At 50.7% G+C, this 26,799-nt stretch overlaps 1 protein-coding gene across 4 annotated transcripts in view; it reads left to right on the forward strand.

Moving 5' to 3' along the window:
* The first annotated feature begins 239 nt into the window (after positions 1 to 239).
* The window catches only part of IDS (iduronate 2-sulfatase), a 103,039-nt gene continuing 76,479 nt past the window's right edge, over positions 240 to 26,799 (forward strand). Inside the window, exons 1-9 of one of the 4 annotated variants that reach the window (XM_057718560.1) lie at positions 240 to 479; positions 885 to 1,021; positions 1,627 to 1,804; positions 4,367 to 4,455; positions 6,467 to 6,667; positions 8,156 to 8,326; positions 13,435 to 13,561; positions 16,501 to 16,674; positions 24,459 to 26,582. In XM_057718560.1, the coding sequence (XP_057574543.1) occupies positions 383 to 479; positions 885 to 1,021; positions 1,627 to 1,804; positions 4,367 to 4,455; positions 6,467 to 6,667; positions 8,156 to 8,326; positions 13,435 to 13,561; positions 16,501 to 16,674; positions 24,459 to 24,478 (1,194 nt within the window). In that variant the 5' untranslated portion in view covers positions 240 to 382 and the 3' untranslated portion in view covers positions 24,479 to 26,582. Of the gene's footprint in view, positions 480 to 884; positions 1,022 to 1,626; positions 1,805 to 4,366; positions 4,456 to 6,466; positions 6,668 to 8,155; positions 8,327 to 13,434; positions 13,562 to 16,500; positions 16,675 to 19,684; positions 24,437 to 24,458; positions 26,583 to 26,799 lie in introns of those variants that run through there. The other 3 variants (XM_057718557.1, XM_057718558.1, XM_057718559.1) reach the window with 3 other exon arrangements.

Genomic DNA, 26,799 nt, shown 5'->3' on the forward strand with positions numbered 1-26,799 from the left:
AGGCACAGCACGAGCAAAGACAAAGAGGTGGGAAACTGCTGGCTGAGGGCAGTGCTTGCAACGGAAATCTTTGGAGACACCCAGAAAGACTCTCTAAGCACCTGCCCTGCGCTGGAGGTGCGCCTCGGGCGGTGGGTTGGCCAGGTGGGCGGGGCCGCTGGGCGGGGCCGGCGCGGCGCTGGAGCCGTGGCTCCGCCCCACTATGGCCCGGATCTCGCGCAGGCGCGCTCGCCCTCGTGCCTGGATCCTGGCCTGCGCGGCCGAATGCGGTCGCCTCGCGCAGTGTGGTGGGGTTTAGCACGCAGGACAGGCGGCGGGGGCTGTTTGGCGGTCCTGCTGAAACCTGTCGCCGTCGCCCCGGAGTGGCCGCGCCAGGGCAAAAATGCTGCCACCCGGCCGGGGCCTGCTCTGGCTTGGCCTGGTCCTGGGCTCTGTCTGCGCCTCCCTCCGATCCGCGGAGCCTGGCAACTCGGCCACAGGTGCCTCCCGTGCACTCGCCCACATTGCGGGGCTCTCTCCTTCCTTCCCTACCTAACGTCCATCCTTAACTCCCTCGCTCCCTCCCTCCTACCATTCCTTCTTCCATTGATCCTTGCTCCCCTCCCTCCCACCCACCATCAGGTCTTCCCTCCCTCCATCCTGCCCTCCCTCCCTCTTGTTTCTGTCCCTCACTCATCCAGGCTTGAGGCTATGGCCAAAGCCTAATCCTGCCACCCAGGACTGGGATTCCCTTTGTGCACCCACTCCCACCCTCCCTGGCTTGGCTGGCTGAGCTGTCAAGGTGCCGGGACCAGCCTGGGTCTCTTGCTACCCTAGCACCTACCACGGGTGGGGGTTGGGTGTCAATGCCGGTGATCTCACTCAAGCCCCTCCCTCCTGTGCAGATGCTCTGAATGTCCTTCTAATCATCGTGGATGACCTGCGCCCTTCCCTGGGCTGTTACGGGGACAAGCTCATAAGGTCCCCAAACATCGACCAGCTGGCCTCCCACAGCCTCCTCTTCCAGAATGCCTTTGCCCAGGTATATCTGGGCACCTCTGGGTGTGGGCATGCACCTCTGGATGTGGGTGTGCGCCTCACGCACTGAGGGTTGGGGGATGGCACTCATTGCACCAAGCGTCTCTTTATTAGAGGGGAGCACAGTCTGGAAAATGGCAGCTGAGAAAACCTGGTTGTCCACTGGCAAGGCAGCTTGTGCCTTCAGGGATGCTTCTCCTTGGGTGGAGGGTATTTCCTGGCCGGTCCTGCCCACTTTTCTTCCCCAAATTGGGGATTGCCTTGTGCTGAGAAGGAAGGGGTGTGCTGTGGTGGCCCTCCTCCCTGTGCCCCTTCATGGGGCTGCCCCCAACACCCCTGCCTGCTCTGGGCACCTGTGAGATGCCATCACGCAGAAGGACACAGTCATCTGCTGGATGGAGGGGCTGAGGCCTCCCTTCCTCCCTCTCTCGGGGAAGACTTCTTTCTGGTAGCTGGGTGAGGCCCAGATCCTGCTGGTTGGCTTTGAGATCTGCATGACTCAGCCACCAAGCTATTAGCTGAGGCCCCGGGAGGTTGCCTGGTTACCTTTTAGCTCCCAGACTTTGTTTTCCTCTGAGGACGTGTCTGTCTGCTTCTGCTCCCTACCAGCAAGCTGTGTGCGCCCCAAGCCGCGTGTCCTTCCTCACCGGGAGGAGACCAGACACTACCCGCCTGTATGACTTCAACTCCTACTGGAGGGTGCACGCCGGAAACTTCTCCACCATCCCCCAGTACTTCAAGGACAATGGCTACGTGACCATGTCGGTTGGAAAAGTCTTTCACCCTGGTACTGCTCACTGCACAGAGTCTGGGTTGTCTCCTATTTCATGCCCAAGGACAGAGCCCCATCCTGGGGCTGAGGCTGTCTTTGCAGGGGCTTTTTCGGGCTCAATGGACACCTCGTTAGCCACTGCCACCTTTGTCCAAGATATTACTTCTCAGTTTGGCTCTGTTTGCTCACCAAAAGTGAAAAAGGGTAGAAGGGCTTTTTCTTCCTTTTGTAAACTAGTCATGGTGCTGTCTGGTTCCTTTAGCTGCGCGGGGTGGGGGGGTGGGAAGGGCACTGGCTGGGGGTGGGGTGGGAGAGCATTGGCTGCGAGTCCAGCTCTGTGCTTGACCCCCTGTACCCCAGGGTCCCTGGCAGTAAAGTGAGACCAGGGCAGCTCTGCTGACTTGCCCAGTGAAGAGGCTGCAATTTAGCAAGGGCTGCCTGCCCACTGCGTGTGAATTAGCTCAGAAGGAGGAGGGTAAGCTGGTACCCAGGGTCTCTAGGGTGCCAGGGGCCACCAGTCCTGACCTTCAACACTGCCTGGTATGGCTCTTTAATGCCAAAATGAGAATGCTGAAGCACAGACTTTAAAGGTTTTTTTGTAACTTAAAGTAAGGCATGATTATTTGACAGAAAGTTGGCAGAGAAAAAGGGACGTATAAACTAAAGAATATAAGTTGGGAATTCCCTGGCGGTCCAGTGGTTAGGACTCAGTGCTCTCACTGCTGAGGGCCTGAGTTCAGTCCCTGGTTGGGGGAGCTAAAATCCCACAAGCTGTGCAGCACAGCCAAAAAAAGAAAAAGAATATAGATTACTTGTACTTGCACCACTGAGGAGAGCTGTATTTTGATGTCTCCTTGTTCCAGGCATATTGTTTTTCTGATTTGAGATTTTCCTGTATATACAGTTTTGTATTGTGGAAGGCTGTCACTATACCACCACCGCTGCACAGCTATGTTGTGAGTGTTTCAAGCATAAACCTTTTCCCATACGGTGACTGTTCATGCCGTCATTTTTAACGGCAGCACAGTAGTCTAACAGAGGCATGAACTGTAGGTTAGTCCCACTTGTTTTCAGGTCTCCTCTGTGCCACTTTCCACTGGGATGAGCATCTCTGAAGGCAGAGTGAACCACTGATAGGCAGTGGCACTGGGAATGCAGGCCCCTGGGTTCCAGTCCCAGCTCTGCCACTTCTTAGTTGTGCAGTTGACCTCGGGCAAATCATTCATCCTCTTCGAGCCTCTGATTCCTCCCCAGGGAAGCTGGAGTGGCAGCTGCCTGGGTGCCCTTCCCAGGGGAGCGTCCCGGGGAAGTGTGGGAGTGCGTTGCGAGCCCAAGCTGTGTCCAGAGAAATGCTTATCATGAGGGCCTGCAAAGCTGGGCCCAGTTTTAAAGGTGAATCTGTCTGGAATCACTTTGTGTAGCGGAAGAGCCAGCAGCAGTAGAACTTTCGGCAGTCAGTGCTCACATCTTGACACCCTTGCCTGGAGGGGGAAAAGAGGAAACACAGCAGAGGGGAGATCTGGCTTCTGGAAGGGAAGCCAGACAAGGCCCGAGGGGTGGCACCTGGCCTCCTTCCTGATAATTAGATTGTGGGATTGTCTTAGCTGGAGAACAAATGCTTTGCCTGTAGCCCTCCTGGAGACGCATTTTCAGGCGGGTCTTTGTTCTCTAGGCCTGGTTCTGTAAGGGAGGGGCCCGCTTGAGGCTGACAGCAGCCAGCACTGATTGGGCGCCAGGCTCCCCTACTCCTCTCCTGGCAGCAGACAAGGTGGGTTTTTCTCATTGGCATCTTTTCCCCAGGAGGAAGCTAAGGCTCGTAGTGGCCAAGTAGCTTGCCCAAGGTTGCTGCCCCTTTTGCTCCAGTCCCACCTTGCCTGGCACTCGCCATTGGAGTCCCTGCGTGGCCCCGTGCCAGGGACACCCTTCTCCCGTGCTGCTGCCAGCACTACCCTCTTGGCTCCTCCCCGCCTAGTCCGCACAGGTGGTCCCTCCCTCCAGAGCCCTTGCTGCCAGTGCTGCCTGGACCCACGTTCCCTCTGTGCCCAGGGCTCCCCCACTTACACAGCATTTCTCCAGATGGCTGGCAGTCGTTCTTTGGTGTCACACGTTATCTTGTCTTCCCAGGTAGACCATAAACTACCAAGCTTGGGGATGGGTTTCTGCGTCAGGAATGAACACTGAACCTGGCATCCTGAGGCAGGGGTTCGAGTCCCGGCCCCCTTGTCTCATGTCTGATTGGCATTTGGCAAGGCACCCCCCTTCGTGGAGCCTCCCTTGCCCAGCCAGCCCTGGTTGTACCCACGCCTCTGCTGCCGCCTTCATTGGGCGGGGAGAGGTGCCAGCAAGGGCTCTGAAGGGCCGGTCAGGTGCCCAGTACTCAGCACAAGCCTGGACGGTCGGCTTTCATGGGGACTTCTCATTATCTGGCCTAGGCTCCTGATTTAGTAGATTTTTCTCTTGGCCTCAAAAGAGAGGGAGAGCCCTTCCCCAGTTGTGTACAAAGTGTACATTTTGGGTGGGGAGGACATTGAAGGACTCCATGCTTTATTTAACGACTTTCCTTTTTTCTCCCTCAAGGAATATCTTCCAATCATAGTGATGATTCTCCATATAGCTGGTCTATTCCACCTTATCATCCCTCCTCTGAAAAGTATGAAAACACCAAGGTAAGGCTATGAAGCAGTACTGTTCTGAAGGGGAACCTCTTCTTCCCTGTCTAGCAAATTAAGGTGAACTGTTGTGTGTACTGCATGTCCTTTCAAACTGGTTATATGGTGAGCTGTGTGGGTTTGTTTATGATCACGACATGACAGAGATGAGTGTTGGGATCTCTAGGGTTAGGTCCAATGGAGAGGTGGCTGCGTTTTAGAAGCTGGCGGGGATGCCTTGCTCTAGAAGCTTTTGCCCTAGTGTGTAAGATTCATTTCATGGCTGCTCCGTGCTCACTCTGCATGCGGCTCTGTGCAGAGGGTTATAGGAGATGCTGAGACACGGAAGGAAGAAGAGAGACCTGTGCTCTAAGCACCTCAGCCCAGATTGGAAGAAAGGCTTTCCATCTGTCTGTCTGTCTGGGGCCTAATGGATATGTTCAGGTGCTGAGATCTTTGATAGGGGCTTTAAAATTTTAGAGAATTATGAAAAAAGGGATCTATAAGGAAACTTAATATTGGTTCAGAGGAACCCCCAATGTAGAGATGGAACTAAAACTCACGTTTAAGAAATTCAGGAAAGGGACTTTCCTGCTCGCGCAGCAGTTAGGAATCTGCCTGCCAATGCAGGGGACATGGGTTCGACCCCTGGTCTGGGAAGTCCCACGTGTTGTGGAGCAACCAAGATCATATGCTACAACTACTGGGCCTGTGCTCTAGAGCCCGCGAGCCGCAACTACTGAGCATGCGTGCCACAATTACTGAAGCCCATGCTCCACAACAAGAGAAGCCACTGCAGTGAGAAACCCACGCACCACAACTAGAGAAAGCCCGCGTGCAGCACTGAGGATCCACCGTAGCCAAATAAATAAATAAAAATTAAAAAAAAAAAGAAATTCAGGAAACCAACTGGAGCACTGAGAAATGACATGTTTCTTGGAGGTTTTTAGAGCCATCGTGTGGAGAAGGGTGTGGATTTGGGAAGGTTGGTGGGGTGCAGAAGAGTGTTCTACACTGATGACAACTTTCATTTCAGAACACAGTGAAATCCGGAGGGCCCTGGCCTTTGGCTTGTGGCTTTTTAAGAGAATGAGATCAGAAGACTGCATCTCAATCCTTCTATTCCCTGAAATCATCTTGCTGCTTTTAGTGGCCTCACAAATGCCAGGTCCCTGTCCCCATCTCCCACCTTGTTCTCAAGGCGATGGGTCTGACTACAGCAAATCCCTGGGGGGCGGGGGGGTTGCAGGCTATGTGAACGTGGAGGGTGGGCGGGTCCTGGGAGGCAGGTGTCGCTGCCCTGCCCGGGGCGGCGTGGCCCAGGCAGGCCTGTGAAAGGATGCTCCTCGGTGACGTGGAGCAGCAGCCGCCACTGCGTCTGGGTCCTTGTGGGGGAGAAATCATGCTCAAAGCTGAAATTGGCCTTGTGGCCAACGTGGCCGCTTTAGGAAATGAAGGGTTAGGTTTCATCGTGTGCATGGTGTAGTTGAAGATCTGGAAATTCCATTGGACTGTCACTTTATCCAGTTAACTGCAACCCTGTCACTTATAAGCTTTAGTCTGACTTTGAAATTGAAAACAGATTTTTTTTCCCTTTCCCTTTTTAAAAAAATATTTATTTGGCTGCGTTGGGTCTTAGTTGCAGCGTGGGTGTGGAATCTAGTTCCCCGAACAGGGGTGGAACCCAGGCCCCCTGCATTGGGAGTCCAGAGTCTTAGCCACTGCACCACCAGGGAAGTCCCGAGGCACATTTTTTTTGATCATTAGTTTACTCGGGTTTCCTTTAATTAATTAAGACCTAGAGACAGAGGACGGACAACAAGAAGCTAAGTTCTGGTGGATTTCTGGCCTCTGCCTGGAAAAGAAGAAATAGTTCTCTGTTTCAGTTCTACTTCCTGTGTGGCTGTCTGGTCTGGATGACTAATATTTAATGTGCTGGAGATATAAACGTTAAATCTGTCGTGTGGAACTTTCATGACTTCTATTTCTTGCATTTAAAAAGCTGACTTTATATGTTTTGTTCTGAAAGACCTGTAGGGGACCAGACGGAGAACTCCATGCCAACTTGCTGTGCCCTGTGGATGTGGCGGATGTGCCCGAGGGCACCCTGCCTGACAAGCAGAGCACCGAGCAAGCCGTACGGTTGTTGGAGAAGATGAAAACATCAGCCAGTCCTTTCTTCCTGGCTGTGGGGTATCATAAGCCACACATCCCCTTCAGATACCCCAAGGTGAAGAGCTGGCTGAGAGCTGATCCGACACAGCGGTGACAGCTGTGTCGTAGTGAAGGTGGCCACATCCTGCCATCCCAGGTTACCAGGGATGCCTGATGGCACTCGTATACTCAGTGGTGTGAAGATGGGTTTCAGATGTCAAGGCTAAGAAGTAGACTTAGGACACCTAAGAATCTTGTTGGAAACACTTGACTTTCTCCTTCCTCTGCTGGAGGGCTTTTTCCTAGGAGTCAGTGAGTGATGGCTTGGCAGGTGAGTCATCACGGGGAAGGGGTGCAGAGCCGGCCGCCAAAGCCTGCGGTGAGCGATGGTCCTTGGGACACAACTCCAGGGGATGCAAGACCCCCTTCAGTAACTGCCTTTTCCCCGAGCCCTGAAACACAGGGCACCACGTTGCTTGTTGGAACATCAGATCCTGTGCTTGCATGTGTATCATTTAGAGCATGTAGTCGCTATCCCAGAATATTTCCCAGTTTTTCCTAGCATGTTTACCCCAGACCGGAGCAGCCCATCGTTTTGACTTTGCAAAGCATGCCCCTCACTTGCAATGGGAGGGGAGACCAGAGGCGTGCTCTTTGATGCTGTGGGTGTCTCTCTTTGATTGGCCCAGGGGATCTTGCCTTCCTAGCAGGAGCTGTCAGCCCCCTTGACGGAGTGAGACTCCCTTCTGCCTCTTGTGCAGAGGAGTTAACCTCGCAGGCCTGACTGTGATCCTTTGAAAGGCCTCCTGCTCGGGAGGTTGGCCCTTGGCCTGGCCTCGGGGAACCTGGATCTAGGGAGTGTTCCCACTGTTCCCAGAACTGCCGAGTGGCTCTCTAGGCCTCAGCTGTTCATGGAAACCCCTGCTTTCCTGCTTCAAGTCTGGGATTTTGATCTGTGCAGGGAGAGGGTGCCTGGGTGACCAGCCCCAGTAAAAACCTGGGTGCTGAGGCTTTCACCAGCCCCCGCTTCCCTGGCGCCAGCACTGCACACAGCTCATTGCTGGGGGGGGGGGGGGGGCGGGGGTTATGCACGTCCTGTGTGACTTCACCAGGGGAGGACCCTGGCAGCTTGTGCGTGGTTTCCCCCTAATGTCCCCCGTGACTGTCCCCTTTGCTGACCGTGTCTGGTATCCTTTCACTGTAATAATCGCAGCTGTGAGTATGGCCGTGTGCTGAGTCCCAGTGAGTTGCTGAATGTGGGGGTGGTTTGGGGAAACTGGCAACACTTCTTCGCACCTTTTCTAGTCGGAGGGGAGGTGAGAACAGGAATAGGAGTGCATCGGTCTCTATGAGGGAAGAGAGCTGTCGCTGCTCAGTTTGTAGGAAACCAGTCAAATGATTTCCTTACCACTGACATCTCGTGAGTGACTTTCAGGAGGGTGAGGTACCTGTGTAAATGTATCATAGGCTTAGGGGAGAGGCAGCATAAACACCAGTAGAGGCCCAGCCTTTGCCTTTGCCAGAAGAATGACAGCCTGGTGGCTTTGTGTGCTTTTCCCCCAAGGAATTTCAGAAGCTGTATCCCTTGGAGAATATCACCCTGGCTCCTGATCCCCAGGTCCCTGCCGGCCTCCCTCCTGTGGCGTACAACCCCTGGATGGACATCAGGCAGAGGGAGGATGTCCAAGCCTTAAACCTCAGCGTGCCCTACGGCTTGATTCCCGCCGACTTTCAGGTACCAAGGACAGACCTGGGGGAAGTGTTGAGCACTTACGGCATTCGTGATGGTGCTTTACTCAGTGGACACACCCTGTCTCTTGCATCTTGCTGAGGATTTTCTCTGTGCAAGGCACTGGGGTTGGAGGCGGATGTGCTGAGTGGACAGAGAGTCTCCCCTTTAGCATCTCCACTTCCAAAGAAGGGGATATCTGGAGATTTGGGGACTCACTGGCTGTGGGCCTGGCGTGGGGAGGAGGCCTGGGGGTCCCTCACTAACTGATGGGGGCTGTTGCTGAATCCAGGTGACTGTCTGTCAGGTGTAGGGTGGTTGGCGGCTCCCATGCCACCCAGAACTCTTGGTTTCCTGGTCCTGGCGGGTCCCCTCTGGGAAAGCCGACATGGGCACCCATTACTCTCAGGAGGTGGCTTGGTGAGCGAGGCCTTGGCACAGTGCCATCCAGCTGCAATGTCCGGGGTCCCTTTGCCACGATGTGGGGCTGGAGTAGCCTCGGAGTTGGAATCCTCATGCTGACTCATCAGCTCCCCTCTCCCTGGTGTGCAGAGTGCTTGCTGAGCAACACTTTTTCCAGAATATTCCACACACAGCCCTGCCTTTCTGTTACCACCTGAACACTCCAACTGCCAGTTCTATAGGGGAAGGAAGAGGACAGTGTTTTCACAGTGTGCTTCCTGGGCCCCTGCATCAGAGTCCCCACGAGGGCTTGTTAGAAGCACGGTGTCCTGGCCCCACTCAGACTCAGGGAGTTGGAAGCTGGGAGTGGGGCCCAAGGACCAGCATTTCCAGAAAAGCACACCTGGTGATTCTGATGCAGGCAGAAGTTTGAGAGCCACTGCCGTAGGGTATGGCTCACAACAAAACAAGACAAGCTGCACAGGTGTTGTGCGGTCTGGCCCCTGTGTTTAGACGGCAAGAGTTTGGGCGGGGAGGGCTGTGCATCCGTGCGTTGCGGGTGGCGGTGGTCAGAGTTGGGGAAGCAGTAGACCCGTTGGTCTGTTGTTTTCCTATTTCCTCTTTGCAGGGATTCCGAGAGCAAGGTTGCTGGGGTTTCAGCTCCAAGGCTGTGCCTGGACATCTCATTAGTGACAGTCACTTACCAGGACCCTTTAAATTTCGGACCGTGCACCAGGAAGGGTGCTCAGTGTTGCGTGTGTGCTCTTTGGTCCCCATGGGACCCTAGTGGAGTGCCTGCTCTCTGTGTCGTCCAGGTGAGGAAGCCAGAGACTTGCCCAAATCATGTGATTGGTGCAGAGGCGTGCCCCTGAGGTGTGATGCCAGAGCCCCAGGGTTACTTTTGTTGGTTCTGAGCAGTCTAGGTTTGAATTCCAGTTCTGCTTCACACCAGCTGTGTGGCCGCTGAGACGTCATCCTACGTCTCTGGGCCTTGGTGTCCTTATCTGTAAGATTCACACTAGATGGGGGAAGGTTTTCTGTGATGACACCTGCCCTGGAGATTTTCAGTGGGGACCACAGCAAACGTGTGGGGCGTCTAGGACAGTGTCAGCTGCACGGCGAGGGCTCCTTCCTGATTGTCTCAGCCCTGCCTCGCACTGTGTCCACTGGCGGTGTAGCCGTCCAGTTGGACACACAGGTTCACAGTGTGACCCGGAGGATCTCCCTGGTGGGCTCATGTGCTGATCCCCACCCCACATTCACCTTGCACTTGCCCTGCTCTCGTCTGCCTGTAGCCCTAGCCCCATCTCACTCTGCTCTTGAGCCTCCGGGTTCTATGACCCCCTCAGCCCCCAACCCTGTAACTCAGCGCCATGTGAAGCAGCCACCTCAGGGGCCACATGGGGGAGTTGATCACCACCCTGACCACAGTCTCTTCTTTTTGCAGCTCACTTCCCCCATGCCCTTGTTCCCCACACACCCTCGGGATTGCTAACGTGTGGATTCCTCCTCTCTGCGTGTGTCCAGCTCCCCTCTGGGCTTTGCTCCTTCCCTGGATAGCTGAGGCCTCGTGGCCAGTCGCATACTCTTCCTGCCAGCCCCTCAGCACACATGTCCCTTTATCCTCGTTCTGAGTGAACACCCCATTCACACAACAGTCGGGCCACCCTGTCTGCTCTCAAGCCTGCATCCTGAGGCAGGGCCGTGCTCGCGTGCCCAGGTGTTTCCTCAGCTCCCCTTCACTGTCTGCAGCTGCTCTGAGCCCTCGCTCACCACTTCCCTCCAGCCCCTCACGCCCCTCTGCCTCCACCCTGGTGGGTGCTGTGAATGATCTCCCTCACTTGGGGCCTGAATTGTGCCTGCATGCCTGGCTTCTGGCCTTCTCCCTGGTCTCGGAAGAAGAGCAGCGGGGACTTGCCCCCTCCCCACCCCGTTCCCCCTCCTCCCCTCCAGCCTCTACATCTGCTCGTATCTCTTCCTCAGAAGTACCGCCTCCCTGGTCCCTGCCTGTTTCTCCCCCTTCCCACTCCTTTGCGGGCCTCTACAGGAAAATGAGTGAGTGAGACGTGGTCTGTTGCGGCTGCATCTGTGGCCTCACTGTCCTTCATTCTTTGTCCACCTCTGTGCGGCCTTCTGCCTCCCCATCCCCCTAAGGGTTCTCCTGTGTCGATGCTGATCTTGTTGGTGAATAGAATCCATCCTCGTGGGGCCTGACCTTCCCTGAGACCTTGCCGCTCTGTCACTGTTGACCAGTACTTCCTGGACTTCCTTGCCAAGCCTCCTGGGCCCCCTCCACTCCAGTCCCCAGGGCAGCCCCTCTTTCTGTGTCTGCCACTGAGGAGGTGCTGCTCCCCAGGGTCGGCCCCAGCACTCCCCACCCCCCTGTCCTTTCTGCCCTTCGTCCCCAGCTGGCCCACCGAGCCTGCTGCAGACGAGCCCTGGGACCACCTCTCCAGCCCCGGCCTCGCTCCTGCTTGCACACGTCTGTCTGTCCACTGCTTGTGAGAGGCCCTGCGTGGCCACACCACTACTCCTGCTCTTCCTCTTCTCCTGCCTCCTCCTCCTCCTCTTGTGCCCCCACCCCCACCCCCTCTGTGCCATTGAATTGTGCTGCCAGCTGAATGAGAAACCTAGAGTCCCCCTTGGAGTCCTCAGCTCCTTTCCTCGCCTGCCGCGCTCCTACCCCTCTCCCTAAATCCCTCTCGCACCCTCACGGTGCTCTTGCTCCTTTGGCACAGCTTTGTGGGCACTGCGGTGGGTGTGGAGTTGGTTTGTCCCTTCAGTGAGTGACCGTGGAGCCCGCCCTGTGTGCCCAGCGCTGAGCTAGTGCCGGTTCCCCTCGAGCCCCTGGCATCTGCTCTGGGATTTTGCTGGGGGCCCCGACTCACCTGCAGCCCAGAGTGCATCACTCCCTCTCCTTGGGTGACCTCGGTGCCTTCCTTGGCCTCCAGCCCAAGACCTCCGCTCCTTGGATGGACCCTCCAAGTCCATGTCATCTGGCCGTGACCTGTCTTTTCAGCATCATCTCCCTCCCCGGCCCTCCCACGTGACTCTCCAGCCATGCCAGCTGGCTTGCTGGCCCAAAACGCGCCCAGCCCTGTGGTGACTCTACACTGTTCCAGGCACTGTAGCCCCTACTTAGAGCATCTGACCCCTGCTCCTCTCCTCAAATGCTAACTCCTCTGTGAAGCCTTCCCCAATTTCCCCAGGCTGACTCGAGGGCTCATTCTCTGGTGTCATCCCTGGGCCCCCCAGGAACACGCCGTTTCTTGTCTCCATGACTGTCCTCACTGGACGGGTGGCTTAGTGAGGGTGACGACCACGTCTGCTTCTTGTCCTGTCTCCAGGAGCCCACATAGGAAGGAGGGCATACCCTTGACTAGGACACGGCCATCCTGACAGGTGTCTTTAGTCCCCAGGAGGACCAAAGTTCCCCAGGTTACAGACTGGAGACTATCTACCAGAAAGTAGCAGTAGCCAGGGTTCAGCATAATCCTTCTAGAAGGTTAGATGGATATGCGTGGTCTTCACCACCTGGGGAGAGGGGGAGAGTCTCCTTACGGTTCTCGCCCTGGGTCTGGCTGAGCGCTCAGCAGCTCCCTTGCTTCTCCCCCATGGCGGGGGTAGGGGGTTTCTCTTTGGCTTTAATATTTGTGAGCAAGGCTGGGGGAGAGTCAGCCCAGCAGAGGCTGTGGCTCTTTCATGGAGCCCATCTGCTCCAGAAGCCACTGTGGGGTTGAGGGTCCGTGGAGGGTGTGCTGCCCTCCTCCCTCCGCTGCTCTTCTGCCTGCCTGCAGGCAACTTGTTGGGAAGGAGGCATGCGCCAGCCCCAGGCTATGAGGGAAGCGGCTGCGACCTCCTGCTGGGTTGCAGAGGGCTCAGGAGGAGACCACACACAGCCATTGTTAGGGCTGAATTGTGTCCCTCAGAAAGCTCCGTGGAAGTGCTGACCCCTAGGGCTTCAGAACATGGCCTTGTTTGGATATAGGGTCATTGCAGATGTGACTGGCTAAGATGAGGTCACACTGCTGTAGGGCAGGCCCTCACCCAGTATGACTGGGGTCCTTGTGGGAGGAGGAGAGAGAGACACCGGAAGCACTCCACGGGAGGATGGGGGCAGAGGCTGGAGCGCCTAGGATTTCAGCCACCACCAGAGCTAGACCGTTGCTCCCCTGGAGCCCTCAGAGAGAGCACAGCCCTGCCGACACCTTGAGTTCAGACTTCTGGCCTCCAGAACTGGGAGACAATCGGTTTCTGTTGTTTTAAGCCACCAAGTCTGTCATACTTTGTTAGAACAGCCCAGGCAATGAATACAGCTATATGGTATCTTTGCTGTGACCCTCAGCAGAGTTTGGAAGGCTGAGGGGTCAATCTCTGTGTGCACGGTCATCTCCTGGGACCCGTACGAATATGTGAAGGAGGCAGAAAGGAATAATACGTGGCACATCCATCCGCTGTGATCTGTGCCCTAAAGTGAAAACTGATTCGCTTAGAAAAGAATCTTCCTTTTGGACGTGCGCGTGTCGCTGTGGCTGTGCGGGCAGGGGGATGCAGCTGAGAAGGAAACGAGTGTTCCGCATTGGCTGAGCAGGTCATCAAGGGCACCAGAGGGCTGGGGCTCAGGAGGGGTGCCCAGGCGAGCACTGTGTCTGGGTGTGTCACGTACTTTTAAATCGCAGTCACTGTCATCATTATTATTTTTTAATTTGCAGCGGAAAATCCGCCAGAGCTACTTTGCCTGTGTTTCGTATTTGGATACACAGGTTGGCCACCTTTTGAGCGCTCTGGACGACCTTCAGCTGGCAGGCAGCACGATCGTGGCGTTCACCTCCGATCACGGTAAGCATTTTCAGATGCCCTGGTGGGTCACCCAAAGCAGCTGACCTTTTCTGTGAAAACTTTCCCAGATTGCCTGAAATAGGTGTGTATTCTCCTTTGCGAATCAAGAGTGCCCTGAGTCTGGAATCTTGGGTGCTTTTATGGCCACCTTGTTAGTCCTGGGACTTCTCTCCATGGAGGCAGGGCCTCTTTTGTGTTAAACAAGCGTCTTGGGTGCTTGGGGGTTGGAGGTGGGTGAGTGGGTGGGGTGGACCTTGCAGCAACTTTTGTCTCTTGGTGAACTCAGCAGCAGCTGTCCGTTTGTGTGGGGAGGCCTTTTAACCCATTTCTAACCTAGAGGGTTGGAGGACTTTTAGTTTGTCTTCTGAAGACCCAGAACAATCCTGGCAGAGCCCAGCAAGGCTGTCAGACCTGACCTAGCCCTTCCACCCCCAGCCCCGCTGTCCTCTCTGCCAGGAGCCTGGGCCTCACAACTCTGTGTCTCTTCTAAGGCAGTTTCTCACTTTTTCCAAAAATGGAAACATCTTTTAAAAAAAATTCTTTTTAATTTTTGCCAGGGTGTGTTTGGGGCCAGTGAGTCCTGGTCCCCAACTTCCTGCACCCCAGTTACCCTCCTCCAGCCCCAAATTGTTTTGAAGCCAATCTCAGGTGGTTCAGTTTTCTGAACAGTATCTCTAATAAATTTGGCTCTTTTGAAGTTTAACCACACTACCATCATCCTACCTAGAAACAGGAAAAGAATTCTTTAATATTGTCAGATATGAAGTGGGGCCTTCCCTGGTGGTCCAGTGGAAGACTCCGTGCTTCCAACACAAGGGGCGCGGATTGGATCCCCGGTTGGGGAACTGAGATCCCACATGCTATGGGGCGTGGCCAAAAAATAAAATTAAGAAAATATGAAGTGGGACAGTGTTAGATCATAGCATGTGCTCCCTGTAACAAGAAAGAAGCATACAGAGCACATCATGTAGGGCCAGAGCACCCTGCCCTTTAACCCACCCACTCACAGCTAACTGGTGCTGACAGGTCAGGGGTCCATCCGCCAGCCTTCAGTCATGCTTATACATGAGGTCTGTATCATGAGTGTGTATGTGTGTAATGTGTAGTCATGGAACATGGCAGGATTGGTTTTGCTTGTGTCCTATTTTGCTCCCTGGTTTGTTTTTTCTACATAATGTCATAGACAGTTCTCTGTGTCGTTTCTCACAGGCCTATCTTACGCCTTATAAAGACCTGTATTATTTTCTTAAGTTATGGAGGTATCGTAACTTTTCAACATTTCCCTAATGATTTGCCATCCCTTTCCAAACCCTCTTCTCAGCACCCAGTTTTCTCGGGCAGTGCTGCCACAGTCCGCTGCACCCCCGTGAAGGCAGGGCCTACTCGAAGCTTGCTTTGGCTGTGAGGCAGGTGCAGTTGATTACAAATGACCCTGCTCAAAGGGCCCTCCTGGGACTGTGTACATCCGAACCACAGAAGCCTTGAACCCATGCACAGCAGCCTTTTTGTAGTTTTGCTTATTTTTTAATATGAAATACTCAATATACAATCTCTTTTATATTTTTTATATCAAAAAGGACACTCAAACATGAAGTGATTGGAAATTTCCAGCTTGGGGTATACAAGCTATCTTTTGCTTTCAGTGAGGGTTAGGGGTTGTTTTTAATCAAGGTTAAGGATCTAGAATCAGAGATTGTATTTTCTTGGTCTGTGGTATGTCTTAAAAATTGAAAAAGATATTCTTTTTAAAAGTTGAGTGATTGTGCCCCAGTTCACAGCTCATGTTTTGGTGGTCCACACCCACAAATGCAAAGCTGAGCCCACCTTCGCGGGGGAGGTACGTCTGTGGGGGCGGGGACTGACCCCTCTGAGCCCAGCCTGGGTGCAGATTGCTAGTTGCTTGCTGAAAGATTTCTCAGTTTGGGAGTGTCTTATTTTTTTCCTTTTAAAGTTTTCCTCATTCAGGACAAAAGGACAAATGTCTAACTTCAAATGAAGCAATATTCAAGAGAAATCTCCTTTCTTGTGGTAATTCTAGTGGTATTTTTTTTAATTTTTATTGAAGTATAGTTGCTTTACACTGCTGTGTCAGTTTCTACTGTACGGCAAAGTGCATCAGCTATACGTGTATATATATATCCCCTCCTTTTTTTTTAAAGTGTACAGCATGATTTTTTTCTTGTTAGTAATGTATATATGGCAATCCCAGTCTCCCAATTCATCACACCCCAACACCACCCACCACCCCCCTGCTTTCCCCACTTGGTGTCCATATGCTTGTTCTCTACATCTGTGTCTCTGTTTCTCCCTTGCAAACCAGTTGATCTGTACCATTGTTCTAGATTCCGCATATATGCGTTAATATACAGTATTTGTTTGTCTTTCTGACTTACTTCACTCTGTATGACAGTTTCTAGGTCCCTCCATCTCACCACAAATAACTCAATTTTGTTCCTTTTTATGGCTGAGTAGTATTCCTTTGTATATATGTGCCACGTCTTCTTTACCCATTCATCTGCTGATGGACATTTAGGTTGCTTCCATGTCCTGGCTGTTGTAAATAGTGCTGCAGTGAACATTGTGCTGCATGTGTCTTTTTGGATTATGGTTTTCTCCGGCTATAGGCCCAGGAGTGGGATTACTGGGTCATATGGTAGTTCTATTGTTAGTTTTTTAAGGAACCTCCGTACTGTTCTCCATAGTGGCTGTATCAATTTACATTCCCACCAGCAGTGCAAGAGAGTTCCCTTTTCTCCACACCCTCTCCAGGATTTGTTATTGTGGACTTTTGGATGATGGCCATTCATTTCTTTCTTGTAGATGATGAGTTTCTGCTTCCTCTGGTTTTAACAACAGGGAATGAAATGGTGTCTAACTGAAATGAGCAAGCCGCGAGGTGATTATTCTTATTCTGTCATTCTGTGCTTTTTATGAACCAGGCTGGGCTCTAGGTGAACATGGAGAATGGGCCAAATACAGCAATTTTGACGTCACTACTCGTGTGCCCCTGATGTTCTATGTTCCGGGAAGGACGGCTCCGCTTCCGGCAGCAGGCGAGAAGCTCTTCCCTTACCTCGACCCTTTTGATTCCGTCTCAGAATCGATGGAGCCAGGTATGAAAATGCAGAAGTGATGCTCCTTGACAGCAGGGGCGCCTTTAGTTGATACTTAAACCACTTTGCTGCCCAGCGCTGGCCTTCCCGCATGCGGAAGGGGAGCACAGGGCCAGAGCCAACGAGTATGGCCCGTGTCCACAGGGGCTTGGAGAGGGAGAGGGACAAAGGAGCAGGTGGCAGCCCCAGGACGGGGACGGCTGTCAGAGAGGTGACAGCAGTGTGCTCTGAGCTCAGAGGAGGGGGCAGTGGGCTCCGCCAGGGCAGAGGCTGCCCCCTTACAGGTGAGCAGAACTCTGTTACCTGCACACTTCTGGCTGGGACTCGGTCCTCTGTGGCGGAGACATTTGCCACCTCCGCGGCTCCTCTGACTGGCGAAGCACCGGCTCTGTCACATCTTCCCGGCGCTTCTGCTTATGCCTTCCCCAGCAGTGATGGGCAAGTTTACTTTGACCTCTACGTACTGGTCCTCCCAAGCTGTTCCTCTCCAAGTAGTGTCAGGCCCCTGGTTATCCTAGTCTTTGCTTTCCAAAAAGCTCCAGTTTGAGAAAGCACTTCCCGAAATATCGCTTGGACAACATAGCACTCCCTGGCGCAGCGGGCAGCCTGTGTGGGTTCTCTGAGTTGTCTCCTGACTCGATCTGCTCAGTGCAGAGATGAGTCATGCACTTCACATGACATTTGAGTGCTTTTTCCATGAACTCTGCTAAACCAGGCGGCCCCCTTTCAGGACTTTTGCGTTTAATCCATCTTTAACATCTAAATCCTGCACTTTCTATTGATTCTTGTTTAAATTTTCCTTGGTTCTGGCGCATCATTGTTGTGGCCTTTCTGGATCTTTCTGAGTTTGTTTTCTGCACATTTGATTTCTGTGTGCTGCACGCACTTTCTTTCATGTCATTGATAAAAACATTAAACAGTTTCAGGGCATGATCATAGCCCTTTATTTGCTGGGAGAAATCTTCTGACAGGTTGAGAATCTCTTTTGAAACTGTAGTTGGGAGGTGTTCAGCAGCTTATAAATCGATGTAACTGCACTATCATCCTGTTTATTTCCCAATTTTATCTCTAGCCTGTATGTCTTCCCTGATCTTTGGACTTGGATTTCCAACAGCCTTTCCCACTTGGCCAGTCTGACATGCCCAAAGCTGAACATTTGACCTTTGACTTTAAGCGTTTCCTTTGACACTCTTCCCCTTCTCATGAAATGGCAGTAGTCGCCCAGGCCAAAAGCTGTGGTGTCATCGGCCCCTGTGTTTCTCTCATCGTCTCTATGCGCTGTGCAGTCTGTCCACCGCCGTGGACCACACCCACCCTCTCTTGCTACAGTCTGCTTGCTCGTGCCCTTGCTCCCTGGAATGTTTCCTCAGTGATCCTGATTTTAACAGCTGCAGTGAGCCTGTTAAAACAGAAGTCAGGTGGTGTCACAGCCCTGCTGTGGGGCCTCCTACACTCCTGTCTCAACTCTGAGTAAAAAGTCCTTACAACGGCCGACAAGGCCTGCCGTCGTCTGGGCCCCTATATCTCCCTGAGCTCAGCTTTTTCAAGCATCCAGGGCAGCTGTCTTGCACAACGACCCACAGTCTGGATTTTGTCTGATTGCTTCCTTGGGACTAGATTCGAGGTAAACACTTTGGACACGTGCACCTGTGCGAGGTTATGGCTCCATCTGTATCCCACTGGGGGCACTTGGTGGCAGCCTGTGCCGTCATTGGTGATGCCAAGCTTGACTGCCTGGTTAAGGTAGTGGTGTCAGCCAAATCTTGCCATTGTAAGGTATCTTTTTAAAATAAAACTTTACCTTTTTTCTTCTTATTTTACTTACAAACCAAATGTGTTGGAAATAAAATTGAGCAGGATAAAGCAAGCTCTTAAAGATCCAGAAAGGCTAGAATGATGGCCCAAAGCCACGATACATTTTAACAGGAGTTAACATGAAGTGCAGGATTTAGACTTTAAAGATAAATCAACCACAGTGAGATATTTCACACTCATTAGAACAGCTGTTATCAAAACAAACAGAAAACAGCAGCACTGCCAAGGGTGTGGAGAAATAGGAGCCCTCAGACATTGCCGGTGGGAATGTAAAGTGGTACAGTCGCTGTGGAAAACAGTTCAAGGCTTCCTCTCAAAGTTAAACAGAGGATGATCGTGTGACTCAGCAGTTCCCCTCCTAGGTATATATCCCCCAGAATTGAAAACCGGCATTCAAAGAAAAACGTGTAGAAGCATGTTCATGGCATTGTTAATAGCCAGCAGGTGGGAGCAGCCCATGTGGCCATTGGTGGATGAATGGACAAGCAAAACGTGGCACAGCCACGCAGTGGGCTATCATTCAGCCTTAAAGGGACGGAAATTCGGACACCCGCTCCAATATGGGTGGGCTCTGAAGACGTTGTCCTAAGTGAAAGAAGCTGGGAACAAAGGGACAAACACTGGGTGATTCCACTTCTGTGAGGTGCCTAGAGTAGTAAACACATAGAGACAGAAACTACTTTCTGTGGGGCCAGGAGCTGGAGAGGGGGGATGGGGAGTTGTTGTTTAAGGGGACAGTTTCAGCTGTGCAAGGCAAAGAGCTTTCTGTGATGGATGGTGGGGACGGTTGCGTGACACTGGGGGTGGACTTAATGCCACTGAACTGGACAACTGTATGTTGTTTGTATTTTACAGCGGTAAGAGGGAGGTGGATCAAATGCACACTTCCAGCAGGGGGGGTCCTCGGGGTGGTGCCCTTGGCCTGGGCCTCCACTCATGACCCTTGCATGAATCACTTACACACTGGTGGCTCCTAAATTCAAATTGTTTTTAAAAGTGCCAACAGGCTGCAGGCACCTTCCTTCTGCCCCGCTATTGGGTGAGGCGGCTTTGTTCCTAAAAGTCTTGGGCTAAAAGTAAATGCTGTAAGAGAACAGAAGTCAGCGTGTTAAGCCTGGCTGTGCGTTCTGCCCGTGTGCCTGGCTGCAGCAGGCTTCTGCTGTAACCCTCTCTGCTGGGCTGCTTCCTCCTGCAGGCCGGCAAGCTGGGGACATCGTGGAACTGCTCTCCCTCTCCCCCACGCTCGCTGGACTTGCGGGGCTGCCCGTCCCTCCTCGCTGCCCCATCCCCTCGTTTCACGTGGAGCTGTGCCGAGAAGGCCGGAACCTTCTGAAGCATTTTCAGGTCCATGACTCGGAAGAGGATCCATCCGTCCGTAGTAATCCCCGAGAGTTGGTGGCCTATAGCCAGTACCCCCGGCCTGCAGACTCTCCTCAGTGGAATTCTGACAAGCCGAGTTTAAAAGATATAAAGGTCATGGGCTACTCCATACGCACAATAGACTATAGGTATACTGTGTGGGTCGGCTTCAGTCCCCGGGAGTTTGTGGCTAACTTCTCAGATGTGCACGCAGGGGAGCTGTATTTTGTAGCTTCTGACCCTTTGCAGGATCACAATATGTATAATGACTCCCACGGTGGCGCCCTTCCCCTATCATTGATGCCTTGAGTTTTGCCAACAACAGAGGGCATATATAACGCATTGCCTTCCAGCTGGTGAGAGAGGGAATTAGAGCTGGTTATTTCATGATTACCCATAATATTGAAAGCAACCCCAGGGGTAGGCAGTCAAAACATGCATCGACAATTTGGCCTAAGAATACGTTAACAGCCGAAATTTTCCATTTTGTCTTTATAATTGGTAATTGGTCTGGGGCTGGGCTGAACCTTTTCTTTCTTTCTTTTTTTTTTTTTTTTTTTTTTGGAACAGTCATAGCTTATTCATTGAATGAATAAGTACAGAGTGAGCAAATTAAAACTGTCATAGCTTTAGAGCTCAAGGCCATAGTAACTGAACATAACACTGTATTAAAGAAATACTTTTAATTATTTGTGAAATTTAATGTATTTCAAAAAGTAACCACATGTCAAATTAGGTTTGACACTAAGTTCCTGGTTCTTTTGTTTATAACTTAATAATATATCTTATCTAGCCGAATATATTCAAAATATTGTATCAACATGTACTCTAGGATTCTTTTTAAATGTAAAGTTAAATAATAATGCTAGATGCCAATGCCTTAAAGTCTAGCTTCAATTTTTCTAAGATTGCAAATATTCAAATCCAAGAATAAAATATGCATGAAGTGATTAATGTGGAATTTCTACATCAGATAATAAATAATGCTCAGTAAACTAGACGCATGGGATGTATGAGAAATTCAGTTAAAATTTTTCAGAGACTCTCTGGCCCAAACAATAATTTGTTAGCCAGTAATATGACCCTTGAACCCAAAGGCCATCTATTAAAAGACATCTTTATTCACAGTGGCAAATAGTGAAAGGCATCACTGTATCCATGAATTGAGTCATTCAGAACCATTAGTGTTCTCTTCTCTAGAGGTGGTTGGTTGCAGACATCTATTTATCCAGGAGGCAGGAAATTGTCAACTTTTTAATTGCTGATTAAAGATAACATTAATTTTATTAACGTCTAAATTATTTTGAGAACTGTGAAAACTTTTCATTAATGTAATATTAGGTGATTTATAATCCCCCAGAATGTGGTTCTGTATTCCCTAAATATGAATATAACCAGAAAGGCAGGTGGTAGTAATAAGCTTAGCCTTACATCATCTTGAAAAGAATGGAATATTCACAGGTCATATTCACAACATGTTGAAGTTGATCAATTATGAAGAGTCTTCAGAAGAGTCAAGCATTCTCTTAATAAACATCTAATGTAGTCCTATATCAAAGTAACTTCTAGTAATTCTTTCTTTACAAATGCTGCTTCGGTGTTTAAAGGTAAATGTTTGTGAAACGAAATACAGCAAATTAAGTTACTTCCCTGTGTTAAATTGCAACCAAAAAGGCAAGATATTATAAGATTATTTCGAATCAGTAAAATTTCAAATACAGATTTTGTTTTCATTACTAATTAGCCTACAATGGAGGCGTATATGGTAACACAACAATTTCTACTTGAGGAGTGGAAGGGCCCTATTCCTCTCTCCTGATCCTGAAGCTTGTCTCTCTTCTAGAAGCCTCAGCGTTTGAGGATGGTTTCCCTCAGCCTTTTCTTTCTCCTTCTTCATCCTCTTTATTGCTCACATCACTTCCACTAAGAATTTTACAGTCCAGTCAAATTCCTCATGACGTATTTTCAGTGTGTTTAGCTTCATCTTGTGCTACACGGTTACAACGCGAAGTTTTCACTCAGGCTTTTATTTTGCATTCCTGGTTGGCTGTCATATGTACAGTTCATCATTTTTTCTCTCTTTATTTCTTGAAGCACAGTTTTAGTATCAAAAATCTTCAATTTCTTCTCTTGCTGAAGTCGTAAGCTGAACTGTGCCAAAGTGAGCAAAGTGACATGCATTCTGGCCACCACTCACCCATGTGGCCGAAGCCACAGCCGGGGCTGAGTCTGCTTTGGGGCGTTTTGCATGTAGCTGTGGCTCTGCTGGAAGTGCTTATGTGTCCTCTTTTCTCCGCAAGGGCGTAGCCTCAGAATGCTTCCACTCTCCTTAGGTTTTAGCATTTCTTGGCCTTGCTTTACAAATCTCTCCTTTTAGAAGCGTGGCTGCATTTTACGTTCAGGGATGTGCTCTTCTAAATCATCTGACAGATGATGGTTGTTTTTTGTGGTTTTGACACTGAACCCAGCTTAGAGCCACTTTGGCGCGTCTCCAGCGTGCATCGGGATGAGCGGCTGCTCTCCGGTTTTCACACATCAAAGCCGACCACGTTCCTTATCTTGACTCAAGTTAGAGAAACCACATCTTCGTTGCATCACATAACCTTTCTCTGATCCCGCTGAGCCAGACACAGTTTGTTAATGGTTCTCTAGTCACTCTTTGTAGAAATCCCTATTTCACTTGAGCCATGGGTTCTTTTATGCAGTTTAGTTGAGACCTGGACTAGTGATCTCAGAAATTTTGAGTGGCCCTAATTCAGTGGCTTAGAAACACGAGGGTGCAGCAGAAGCATCCTAAGGGCTGGTGCTGGGTTCTGCCTACAGAGCTTCTGCTTCAGAGTGTCTGGGCTGGGGCCCGGAAGTCGGCACTTCTGACAAATCACCCTGCTCCTCCAAAGAGCGCACTTGAGAACCACTGCCCCAGGTGTGTGCTGACCAGTAGCCACTAGGCACATGTGACTATTTAAATTTCAATTAATTAAAATGAAATAAACATGTCAAAAGCAGAATCTCTGTTGCACATGCCATATTTCAAGTGCTCAAGAGCCATTGTGGGTCGTGGCTACTGTATCAGACAGCACCGATCTACAGTCTTTCCGTTGTGGCAGAAAGTGGACTGAGCGGAGCTGCCCTAGATTAACTCAATTTGAGCTCATCCACCTGGCTGTTGGTATGTTCAACCTGTGGGCTGATTGTCTACTCTGCGTTTGCCCACAAAGACTTGTCCAGCGCTGAGCCATGTCTGTTTGGTTTAAGCCTAGCATAGGCAGTTCTCTCTGGCGGTCAGCCTCTTCCTCTCCACTCTCACCGCCATCAACCCAGCCCTTCGCACCTCCTTCCCAAGTAGTTTACCTCCCTCCCTCTTTCCTCCCCTGCTCCCAAAGAATCCACGTGTCTTCCTGAAATCCCTCTTTGATCATGCCCTTTGAGAACACCGTTAGTGCCTCCTACTGGGTCTACACAGACCTCCGCTGAGCAGTCAGAGTCTTCCCTGACTCCACAAAACCCCTTTCCTCTGCTGACCAGTTTGAGCACTGGCACCTGACTCTCCCTTGCCGATCCCTGCCTCCCTGCCCACCCCTAGATTGTCCCCTCCTCCCTTCACCATCCATCCATTCGTGACCACTCTCCACAGCCCGCTCCAAGACCCCCACTTTCAAGAGGCTGAGGGGTTTGAACTCTCTAGACTGCATCATGGGATGAAATGAGTGTCGCTGAAGAGTCTTTTGGGCATCTTATTTTTAAAAGATTTTTTTTTTCTGATTCTAAAATTACTGTGTTAATTTTAGAAAAATTGGAAAACAGAAATGTAGTGAGAGGTAAGAAAACGCATCAGTATTTTACACCAAGATAGTCACTTAATATCTTGTCTTTTCTGGGGTGTAAATTTTTTACATTGTTATGATCATACAATGTGCTTTATTATGCAATTTTATATTCCTGTTTTTTCACTAAATATTATATGTGGTTATTACAGGTTTTTGCAAAGATACTTTATACTGGTGGTAGTATATTTTTTTGTGTAGTTTTATCATAATTTCCTTACCCTTCTTTCAATTATTGGAAATTTCATCAATTTCCAAATTTTCGGTATTGTAAATAATGTGGTGGTGAGCAACTTCGTGAATAAACTGTTTCTGTGTATTTCACATTGCTCCCTTAGGACAGGCGCTTGGTGCCAATTTGCCAAAAGCATCTCCATTTCAGTCCTCGCCCTACCCTCCTGCTCCCTTAGGGAAGTAAAACGGAAAATAAAGCAGACAAGCCTACAGATTATACAAATCATAAAAACAAAATAATAGGTGTAAGTGGCATCCTGTATGAGCTTAGAACCCTTTGCTTACTAATGACCTTGATCATTGTTTTCACTGTACAGTGGTTGGGCATTTATATTTCTAGTTATGTGAATTTGCCTTTAAATTTTAGGTTTCGCTTTTTTAAGTAATCAAATTGCTCTCTTCCTACGTGATATTTTTTCCCCGTCTTTTCCTATTAAATGTGGAGACCTTTCCCAATCTGGAGATTTAATAAATATTCACATTCCTTAGCTTTTCTCGTGGTTGGTTTTTATACTTAACTTACCCTGTCTCTCCACCTCATTATCAGAGTAGTATATGTGCTCATCTTGTAAAATTTGGAAGATGCAGGAAATGGTGAGGATGGACAGAAGCCCGCTTCCAGAACGTGGCCGCTGCTGCCGTGGGGACATCACTTTCTGCTCTTTCTTCTGCCCACATCGTCGTGCATGGATACAGACACGTTCACCTTGACATAGCTCACATCTACCACGTAGACTCCCGTGTCTAGCTGTTTTGGTCTCAAGTAATGTCCGCCTGCTTTGTCGTGTTGTTGTGTTGTTGACAGTTCTTGGTTCGCAGTTGTCAGGACTGCATCTCCGTTCCTACACTGATCTTTTTTTTTTGACTGAAATTGTTAAATTTTTGTATGCATAAAAAAAATGGCGGTAAAACACACAACATCAAGTTTACCATCTCACACATTATTAAGCCTGCAGTTCTGTGGCATTAAGTACAGTCACAGTGTTATGCCACCGTCTCCAGCAGAACTCTTCCTCTCAGAAGACTGAAACTCAGTACCCATCCAACAGTCACTCCCCAATTTCCCCCTCCCCCAGCCCCTGGTAGCCACCTTTCTACTTCCATCTCTCTGAATCTGACCACTTTACAAACCTCATATAAGTGAAATCACGCACTTATTTGCATTTTGAGTCTGGCTTCTTTCACTAGAATAATATCCACAAGGTTCACGCATGTTGCAGCAGGTGTCTGGCTGTCCTTCCTTTTTAAGGCTGAATAATGTTCTGTGGTGTGGATAGCCTGCATTCTGTTTATGTGTTCATCCCTGATGGGCACTTGGGATGTTTCTACATTTAGGCTATTGCAAATAATGCTGCTGTGAACATGGGTGTACAAACATGTGTTCGAATGTCTGCTTTTAATTCTTCTGGGCAGATACCCAGCACATGCTCATCTCTAATCCCTTAAAAACGGTGGGGTGTGTGCTGAGAGCAAGGTGACTCACCCTGGCTGCAGAGGGCAGGGTTTCTCTGAGTGCTGGCAAGGGGCTGGCCCTTCCCCCTCAGGCCAACCTCAGTGATGCCTGCCAGGCACCCCAGCTGTCATACCTCACTGTGTGAGAATTTGGGGGTACACATTCCCAAATGAGGCTCAGCCCCTTTTCTTTGCCCAAGTCCAACCTGCAGGTTATAGCTCCTCTGAGGAGTCTCTCAAATTCTGGCCTAGGCTTGGGTGTTGAATTAGAACCCAGCTGCCCACTTCGGCCTCCGCCCATTGTCTCTTTGGGCCTTAGGTACGTTTGTGGTTGAACCTGCTCTCAGCCTCGCCCCCTCCCACCCTCCTGGTACACTCAGTGTCCCCTTGGCTGTCCCGGGCAGTCTCTCTTTTGTGAATGAGACCTTGAGCTGAGAGGGCAGTCACTAATCGGGGCCCTTGGGTCAGCCATAGTGTTGCCACGATGCTCAGAGACCTCTCCGCTGTCGGGACTTGCCCTGCACGTGCTGCTGAAGCTCCTCCTGGTGTCCCTTCCATTTACCCACCTGCTGGGGCCGAGGCTGCCTTCCTGTTGAGTGTCTGATGTGGGGAGCCCACCTTCAAGGGCTTTTCTTTGGAACAGAGTTTCCAGCCCAAGATCGCTGGCAGCCAATGGAGCTGGTCACTGGAGGATGTCCTTGTTTGGCTCTGGATTCCGGATGATGGTTCTAGGCCTCTGGTGGGGACGAGTCCAGGCCGGAGAAAACAAACATGGCTTGGGGTGTCTCTGAGTGAGGCGTCTGGGAGACCACCTTCGGGTGTCCATGCAGAATCACATGGCACAGCCAGGCAGGAGGAGCAGAGCCCCGCTGCCTGGGCGGGAGGAAGGGAACAAAGACACTAGGCCTAGTGTACTTGGCACCTGCCAGGAAGCAAGAGTTAGGATGCGGACAAAGAGGGGCAAAGGCCAAGGGTTAATAACCGCTTTTGCTTTTTCCTGCCTGTGACAGTCAGGGACTGTGATTTATGCGGGTAAGACAGTTTGCAGCGGGACCGAGGCTGACGTTTTACAAAACCCTTGTCCTAATTTATCGTCGTTTCGAGTGTGTTTTGGAAAGAACCTTTTGTAGGTGATTTATATTCAAAACTCATTATTTACTTAACAGGTTTTTTCAATTAATCTCTTCCACACTATTGAAAAGGTGGCCTTGTATGTGTGTCAAGTGCAGCATGAGTTATTGTATGAATAAATCATATACATTTGCCATTATCAGTGTGTGCAATTCTTGCTGCTGCTTCAGGACTGCTCGCTGCTGCCTTAAAATAAATGGAGGCCTTTAGCAGATCTCAGTGTCGCTGTCCAGGTGCGCAGCCAGGTGAGGGCAGCACAGGTGCGCCGTGGAATGCATGCAGGAGCTGAGTTCGTGGTGGAAGGGGTGAG

Source organism: Hippopotamus amphibius, chromosome X (assembly GCF_030028045.1).
Source record: "Hippopotamus amphibius kiboko isolate mHipAmp2 chromosome X, mHipAmp2.hap2, whole genome shotgun sequence".
In the NCBI taxonomy this organism is placed as follows: domain Eukaryota; kingdom Metazoa; phylum Chordata; class Mammalia; order Artiodactyla; family Hippopotamidae; genus Hippopotamus; species Hippopotamus amphibius.